At 56.8% G+C, this 8,860-nt stretch overlaps 1 protein-coding gene across 1 annotated transcript; it reads left to right on the top strand.

Annotated features, from left to right (window-relative positions):
* Positions 1-565: 565 nt before the first annotated feature.
* On the top strand, positions 566-6,431 carry Trmt61a (tRNA methyltransferase 61A). Its single transcript, XM_051151896.1, has 4 exons — positions 566-809; positions 1,222-1,581; positions 4,000-4,266; positions 5,642-6,431. Exons 2-4 carry the CDS (start codon positions 1,251-1,253, stop codon positions 5,914-5,916), a joined length of 873 nt encoding a protein of 290 aa, XP_051007853.1. The 5' UTR covers positions 566-809; positions 1,222-1,250; the 3' UTR covers positions 5,917-6,431.
* Positions 6,432-8,860: the final 2,429 nt, after the last annotated feature.

Below are 8,860 nucleotides of genomic sequence, written 5' to 3' on the forward strand. Positions count from 1 at the left end.
TCCACTCTCCCTACCCATCCCTCCTCCCTCTCCTCCTCCCCCACTGCACACGCGCCTCTTCATGAAGGAAGAATCTTCCTTCTTGAGGAGCCCCTGGGGGCTCTGGATCAGCTCTGCTGAGACAAAACAACACTGCAGCTTCCCGTTTCTGCCTGGCCTCCAGCAGCTCCTCCCCCCAGGCCACGAGTGAGCCCAATTCACCAGCTCTCAAGAGGTCAGGGATCGTAGGAAGGGGCTCTAGACCCCTTCCCCTTAGGCAGCGCCTGGCCTAGGGCACTTTTACAGAATACTCCTAATCGTACTCCCTTCACTCGGCCTGGCCCTAGCCAAAGACTTTGCGCCCCGCCTCACCCCCTTTGCCCAGCGGTTCCACTTTTTGGGATTCACCCTGGGGCCCAAGCAGGGTGTTTCGGAGTGGTTTGCAAAGACAAAATGTCCTGGTGGGCCCTAGTAGGGAGGCCCTTGGGTTGTACAGTTGTCAAAGTGCGCTTTAGGGTCCGCCGTATACCGCGGGCAAAAGCGCCCCCCCCATCCACTGGGTAACACTTAAAGGCCGCACGCGGACAAGTATCTGGAGAACAGGGGACTTTTATTTTGCACAGCGCTCGGATCTCTTAGGCAACGCGCAAGTATGCACAGAAGACCACAGCCGGGGAGACGACAGCCAGAAAACGTCCTTTGGGAGCGCGTAAAGGACAGCGCGGCGGCTCCCAGCACTCCCTCCGCGGGCCTTGACGTCATCAGAAAGCACCGGAAGTGTGGCGGCTGCCGCGGAGCCACGTGTGGAACCGAGAGCCGGCGTCTGCTGGGTAAGTTTCCGAGCTAGGGCGGGTACATCGCTGCCGGTTTCCTTGCAATTCCCGTGCTGTCCTGAGCGAAGCAAGCCTTCCCTGCGGTCGGAAGCCCTCCCTGGCGACTCTGGGCAAGGGGTTCCCGGGAATCCGGGCTCGGAGGTGACTTTACTGCCCTGCTGGTGCACGCCTCTCAGAGGCCGCTGCCTTCACTGGTAGGGCATGGAGGAAAGCCTATGCTCTGGTCCTTCCTGTGTGGGAATCCTTGGGCCTCTACTACTGCGCACCCTCTCTCGGGTCCTCCGAGATCCAGAAGTTAGGCTCCATATGTTAGGCTAGAGTGCAGCTCAGAACCCCGGGCCCCACACCTCGACCCAGACCCACCTGCCTCCTGGTCCTCTGACCTCCCACCCACACACCACTTCCCCAGGTCTCTGACACTTGGCAGACCTTAAAACCATGAGTTTCGTGGCATACGAGGAGCTGATCAAGGAAGGTGACACAGCCATCCTGTCACTGGGCCATGGCTCAATGGTAGCAGTGCGCGTGCAGCGTGGGGCACAGACCCAGACCCGGCATGGCGTCCTGCGGCACTCGGTGGACCTCATTGGCCGCCCATTTGGCTCCAAGGTGGTCTGCAGCAGAGGTGGCTGGGTGTACGTCCTGCACCCCACCCCTGAGCTCTGGACAGTGAACCTGCCCCACCGCACACAGATCCTTTACTCCACCGACATCGCCTTACTCACCATGATGCTGGAGCTGCGGCCTGGTTCTGTGGTCTGTGAGTCAGGTAAGCTCCTCCGGTGTCTTCAGAGCTGAGCATTTATATGGAAGTGGGAGTCAAACCCACAGTTAAGACAGTTTGCAGCCAACCCCTTCTTGCAGATGTGTGTTGAACGTCTTGGTTTCTATTCTAGTTTTTATTTATTTAGCAACTCCACTTGCCCTGGAAGGTGTGACTGCAGGGAGTGAAGAAAAAAGCAGAAAAACTTACTAGCTGGTGTCGTTGACGTGGCTGCTGGTGGGGGCTGACCTGGGTCGGAGAAGGAAGAGAGGAGGTGGTTGTGCCCTAAGAGGGGCTTGGCCTGCCTTGATGGGTCGAGGCTAGGCTTGCTTGGTGCTGGCCAAGGTGCTGACTACTTATTTCTAAGCCCACAGTTTCTTCCCAGAGACGAGAGCTTACTGTAGAGAGAATTCTGCCCCACTCACCTGGCTCCGTTGAAGATTAGCACTGTCACTGATGTTCCAGGCCAGCGGGTGGACGGATGTGCCTGAGAGCTAGCTATCTCTCACATACTCTTAGGTGTTGTGGCCACTGTGTGAGCAGTCCAGGCATGGACCTCTTCCAAGAATGACTCCAGGATCAGATGTGGCCAGATCTTTGGTGGTGTGTTTCTTGTGGGCTTCGAAAGCTGGGGTTCAGGGTCACAGAGAGTTTCCATTCTCCCTGTTGCTGGCTTTCTGGGCCTTTATATGTTTCTCGCCCTCTGAAGGGAGAGGGTGGATAACAGAATTTAGAGCCAGCTCTAACAGCTCTCCTCATGTAGCCTGCATTAGCCACCATCTTCTCTCAGGCTCTCACCCTGTTTCAGTCAACACACTCTGTGCTCCTGTGTGGTAACAGGTCCCTTCCCTGAGGGCAGAATATGCAGTGAGCCTGGTGATCACTCAGTGCTGTTGGTTGTGAGCAGCTCATAGCACAGAAAGCCTGACTTAGAGAGAGCCTCAAACTCAGGAAGTCAGGGATCTGAGAAGGTGACCTTTAGTTTAGAATGGTGAGGTATTACCAAGAGCCAAAGAAAAGCTGTTCAAATGCCCTGAGGCAGGAGCACGATGCTTGGGCATGTTGGCAAGAAGATGAGCGTGGCTGGAGCTGGAAGTAAGGGTAGAGGAGTCCTAAATGAGGCTGGGAGGCAAGCGGGGCACCTTTGGGCTATCAGGAGCCTGTGGCTGCCCCTGAATGGGAGGGTAAGCCCTGCCACTGTGTGATCTGATCTCATTGACAGTAGTACAAGAACAGAGGCTGCAGATAGCATAGAGGGAGGGACCTGGTGGGATGGCAGAGTGGATGTTGATGGCTGGTGATTTACCAGTCTGGCCCCTGCAGGGGGTGTCACCTCCTGGGTCTTAGAGTGATCAGGATTGGATGGGGCCCAGCTTTGCTCTTAGTGATTTTTAATTTTTTTAAAATTTACTGTTTTTGAGCGGGTCTTGTAAGAGCACTGAGGCAAGCCGGGTGTGGTGGCGCACGCCTTTAATCCCAGCACTCGGGAGGCAGAGGCAGGCGGATTGCTGTGAGTTCGAGGCCAGCCTGGTCTACAAAGCGAGTCCAGGACAGCCAAGGCTACGTAGAGAAACTCTGTCTCGAAAAACCAAAACAAACAAACAAACAAACAAACAAACAAACAAAAAAAGCACTGAGGCAGTGGGGTCAAGAGGGTTACTTGAAGCTGTGGGAAGGGCAGTTATGGGAGTGAGTGAAGGCAGTCAGGTGAAGAAGGGCAGCCTTGCCTCTGAGGAAGAGTGGAGACTTTTTATGTTTGTTTGCTTGTTGACACAGGGTTTCTCTGTGTAGCCCTGGCTGTCCTGGAACTCACTCTGTAGACCATGCTAATTCAGAGATCTGCCTGCCTCTGCCTTTTGAGTGTTGGGATTAAAAGCGTGAGTCACCACTGCTTGGCTGAGTGGAGGCTTTTTGACAGCCTGGGGACATTACGGGAAGGGTGGCTTTATGTCAGATGAGTTGGAGCAACAGCAGGGAGAGTTGGCCCTGTGTGCACATTGGGGGTATGAGCTGACCTGAGTGAGTTGAGGAGGTAAAAAATAAGACAGGCAGCAAGACCTTTGGGCTAGCCATAGTGTAGAAGAGGCTAGGTCCCATGATAGGACAGGCCTGCATTAGCTCTGCCTACACTCACCCCAGGTCAGGCCCGCTGAATCCATGCTTCAGATCAGTTCTGTCTGCACTGTCCTCACCTGTGCCCATACTACACAGCCCATCAACGCCACCCCCAACATCCCAGACCCAGGCCTGAGGCTGCCAAGAGCACACATGTAGCTCATGATGTGACACCCACCTCTGACCCTGGGTCAGCTGCCCTCTGTGCCTGTTAGGAACTCCTCCCTCCCTCCTGGAGAGGATGAAGCTGTTGATGGGCAGGTATGGCCCTCAAATGACCCCTTAATCCTGTCCTGTCTCTCCTGCCAGGCACAGGCAGTGGCTCCGTCTCCCATGCTATCATCCGCAGCATCGCCCCCACTGGCCACCTACACACAGTAGAGTTCCACCAGCAGCGGGCAGACAAGGCGCGGGAGGAGTTCCAGGAGCATCGGGTGAGCCAGTGGGTGACAGTGCACACCCAGGATGTATGCCGCAGTGGCTTTGGTGTGATCCATGTGGCTGATGCGGTCTTCTTGGATATCCCATCACCCTGGGAAGCTGTGGGCCACGCCTGGGATGCCCTCAAGGTTGAAGGTGCGTCAGTGGTGTTGGTAAGGGTGCTAGTAGGGGGCTGAGCCTCTAAGTCATATGGAGCCCAAGAAGACGCAGGTTCCTGTAGGCCACACAGAGTGAGGATTGGCTCAGGCTGGCTGGAGACCAGGGGCAGGGGAGATGAGTCCCGTTCTCCAGCCAAGATGGGAACTCACTGAGCCCCTGAGGCCCTGGCAACTCCATCCAAGTGCAGGCAGGATCTGCATGACAGGACGGGCTAGGATCCAAATGGAGGTCTTAGGCAGTCCCCTACCCCCAGCCATTTCCTGCATTCTCACTGCACCCGTGCTACAGAGCCAGGCAGCTGGACCCTTTTAGGGAAGATGCTGAGTGTGGAGGCGGGGCGATGGGGAGGCCTGGAGAGAGTCGGCCTTGAGCCAGAGAGGTGGCTGCTGAGTCCCAGGGTTTTCGCCTTTTCTGGAGAAGAAGTGGGCTTGGCAACCAGGGCTGCTCTCGTCCCAGCTCTGTACAGAGGGCGGAGGAGCCTCTCAGACAGGCCTCAGGTCCTGCTTTCTGCTGAGGTGATGTAGAGCTGGGAGGGGAAGCCTCGAAGTCCACACCTGAAAGTTCTCTGACACAGGGTGTGGGTCAGTCGAGCCTCAGTGAGGTCCACACCAGGCAGGTGAGCCTCCATGCCGAGCAGTCAGAGGCACCTGTGCCTGTGTTTTGGTCTTGTCACGTGTCCCATGTTCCCTTCTCCTGTGCTCTTTCTCCAGATCTATATGATCTGGGTCCTTAGGTGCCTTTCAAGGCTTGGTGTCTCTGGTGGCCTCCGTCAAGGGGTATTTGGTGAGCTTTGCTCTTTAGTGTGGGCTCTGTGTACTGGGGTCAGGCCTCCTCTTACCTGCAGATGTACTGTGTCAGGGAGCACTCTGGGTACCTGGTCTAGGGACATTTGCATATACTCCGTTCCTGCCCAGACTTGCTTGTGATCCCCGTCAAGATAGAGATAGTGCATTTCCCTGTCTCCGGGCAGGCCAAGGGAAGCCTGTGGGAGGCAGCAGGGAGGAGCGCAGACTGCTCCCTGTAGGCTCCTCCTGTTCCAAGAGCCAACGACAGCCTCTAATTTCCTGTGACAGCAGCCCACACAACGCCCCGTGCTGCCCTATGGTGAGAGCTATTCTTGGGCCTGGCTCTGACAGCCCTGACCCCCCAGTCCTCTATTGCCTCCTACAAGGGAGGGTGGTGATGCCTGCTGGCAGCCAGGGAGACGCAGGCTGGTGGGGCACAGCTGTACAGCTTCCCGAGGCCCCTGCATAGCTCCTCGGTCTGAGGGCTTACAATCTGCAGGCAGCCTGGAGCGAGCCTCAGGTGCAGGGTGGGTTGTGCCCTCTGACCCCGTGTCTTGCTCCCACAGGTGGGCGCCTCTGCTCCTTCTCTCCCTGCATCGAGCAGGTGCAGCGCACATGCCAGGCACTGGCAGCCCGAGGCTTCACAGAGCTCAGCACAGTGGAGGTGCTGCCACAGGTCTACAATGTGCGCACCGTCAGTTTGCCCTTGCCTGACCTAGGGGCCAACGACTTAGAGGTCAGCGTGGGCTCCGATGCCAGCCCCTTCCGTAGTGGCACGCCCATGAAGGAGACTGTGGGCCACACTGGGTACCTGACTTTTGCCACCAAGACCCCAGGCTAATGGGCCTGGGCAGGAGTATCACAGGCAAGCAAGGCTGCCTTATATGGTCAGCCACTGCCTGTGGGGCTTGTGTTTAGAAATAGATGGCAGGGTGGAGCAGGGGCCTTCTGGGTGGTTGAGGGGGGTGCGTAGGCTGGCCCTGTTCAGGAGGAAGGCATCCCTGTCTTCTGAGAGAGACACCACCTCGTCACTGCCCAGCTCTAGCTCTGTCCTGGCTGCTCTCTGTTATCAACATGAAGTTTCCTCTCCATAATCTCTTCTGAGTGTTGAGACCAAATGGTACAAGTTAGCCGCTGCCTGAGGCCTTGGGCTGACATACAGGGGCAGTGGACTGTCCCGCCCCTGATCTAAGGCTCCAGCCACTGGTGGTCCAGAGCTTAGCCAGAATCTGCGGTTGAGCTAACCAGAAAGCTTGGCCCTGCCCTCATGCCCTCTGCACTTCTCCGAGGCTGATGGAGGGACCAGGCTGGCCTGGGGAATCAAAGGAGGTGAAGCCATAGTCTTGGGTGCTGCACAGGCAATGAGTGAGCATACCTGCACCCAGAGTCCCTGATGTGCCATCATCTGAGGTTAGGCACCATCCTCCATGCCTCCAGTCACCTGTCATAGAGGAGGCGGTGCATGGGCTAGGAGCCCTGGCTGTGGAGCTGCTGGGTGTGTCGTCTTGGGCCTGGTGTCCATTCCTGGTGTGTGGTTGCCTTCAAGGGATCACATTGGTGTGAGGCTGCCCTGCACCTACTTGTGATGCATGGAAACAGCCATCGAGAGAACTGCCCGTGTCATGTTGGCCCCTGGGGGTGCCTAATGGAACAATAAACATGTTGCCCTGCTGTGCGGACTGTTCTCCTGGCTGCCCTTGGCTTCCTGACCCCTGTGCTTTCCTCTCTGCCCTGAGTAGGTACTGTGGGGATTTTGAGCCCTAGGAGAGTGGTGCAGGACCCCACACAAAGGTACAGTGTATGGCCACCTCCACCCACTGCAGGAAGGCCATGTTCTTAGAGGTAGCTATTGAGTCTCTGTGGCTTAAGCTACCAGGTCTCCCTCTATAGCTCTTGCCCTGGGCAACTTCCCACAGTCCCTTGAGGACCTAACAGCATCTTGTTAGTGGCTTCGCAGGCTGTCTGCTCTCTGTGCAGTGTCAACTGTAGACCCTGGAGATCCATGTCCTGAGAGGCCTGTGTGCCCTCAGAGTGTTCCAGGGGCCTACCCCCCTGCAGGACCTGGTCTCAGCTCTAACATATGCCTAGCATGAAGGATGGAGGAGCAGTGCCTGGGCCTTGTTCAACATGAAGTGAGTGCCTTGCTGCTAGGAGCTCCTACAGGGTTGTAAGCTGGATGATCTGGGTACCCTGTTACCTGGCCTGACCAGCCCAGGCCCTCTGACTTCAGGGAGGGGCTCCTAGGCAGCAGGTACAGGTCAAGAGATGGCACTACTGTGGAGCAGAGTCTGTTCAGTCATGGAACACGTAGGCTGTATAGCATGTAAGGCTCAGGTTATGTCTTTTTTCCCTGTGGCTAGGTGTCCTGCAGAAGGCATAGCTAGGGCTGGAAGAACCCAGTCTACCTGCTGTCCCGTGGGATAAACTCAGATCTGCCTCTTCCTGCCTCCTGAGTACTAGTATTAAAGTTGGTGCCACCATGCCTAGCTAAATCAGCCCTGCTTGATGCTTTCCCAGACCTGCCTACTCTGAGGCAGGAGCATTCAGCTCAGCCATGCTCCATTCATACCCTACACTGATCTGCTGAGGGCTGCCTCAGCATGAAGCCCCCACCTGCACCCCCATGGCAGGGGAGGAGAGTCTAGGTCCTCCCCAGTGTTACGACTGAGCCTGACTCCCGAACGGTGTCCCCGCACCCATGCTTGCTAAGCGCAGTTAGCTGATCCTGTGTGTACCTGACTCAGAGGCTTGGGACTCATCATGGGGCTAGATCCTGGAAACTTCTACCCAGCCTGATCCCCGGTTCTCTGGCCCTCGGTTTTTCCTTAGCTCTTCTCCTGGTTCACAACCTTCTACATTGTGGCCAGGCGGCAGCGTATCTCCTTGGCAAGAGCTTGATTTGCAGTGCCAAGCCCTGGGAGGCCCTGATCCACCTGGAAGGGCTCCTGAGCCAGAATAGTCAGCTTCCTGGGGTGTGCCTCCTCCTGGCCACCTGAAGCCGTGCCCAGGCCTCAAAACACGCTGCCCTGTGTCTGCGCGCTTTCCAGCAAGGGCCCTGGGATCTAGTGTTATGCTCTGGGTGAGGAGTGAGTGGTGCTGGGGTTGTCAGGGACGCCTTTGCTTTTTATGTTGTCCAGGTCTCCCAGAACCTGCCCTTGGTGATGTGTGCACTGAGGGTGATGTGTCCCCTCCTGGCCGTTGTACTGCTGCCTCTTCCTGCCTCAGTCTGTATCCTGGGAACAGGCAGGCCGCCATGGAGAGGCACTCCCTGCTCCCCAGTGCTACACAGATGGAGAAAGAAGTCTCTCCACACAGATTGTACACCAGAAAAGGGGTGGGTTGGTGAACACCTGTGGGCATATGGCCACCCTAGGGTGCTCTTGCTTGGTCAGTTCAATGGGACTCCTTAGGGAGGGGCCTCCTTCCGGCCAGAACTCATGAGACCATAGGAAGGTCTGGGAGACGTCAGTGCCTAGTGCTCCCAGCTCTGTGTCCCCACTGGGGAGGAACTTTTACAACTGGCCTGGCTTGAACCAGACACAGCATGGAAGACGGAAGCAACACAGGAAAGCAGGGCTCAGCTCTGCTATATGGGTTGGGAAGACTCCCCCGCCACCCCGCAAGGAGGGGACCTCAGGTTTATAGACTTGACCCTCTGGGCAGCAGGGCTTGGTGGGTAACCCGCCCTCAGGAGTGCAGGGGTGGGGTGTGCTCAGTCTCTCACACGACACTCAGGTTGGTGGTGAGTCACCTCCCTGTGGGGATGAGACAGTGACTGCCTCGTG

Source organism: Acomys russatus, chromosome 1 (assembly GCF_903995435.1).
Source record: "Acomys russatus chromosome 1, mAcoRus1.1, whole genome shotgun sequence".
NCBI lineage: Eukaryota > Metazoa > Chordata > Mammalia > Rodentia > Muridae > Acomys > Acomys russatus.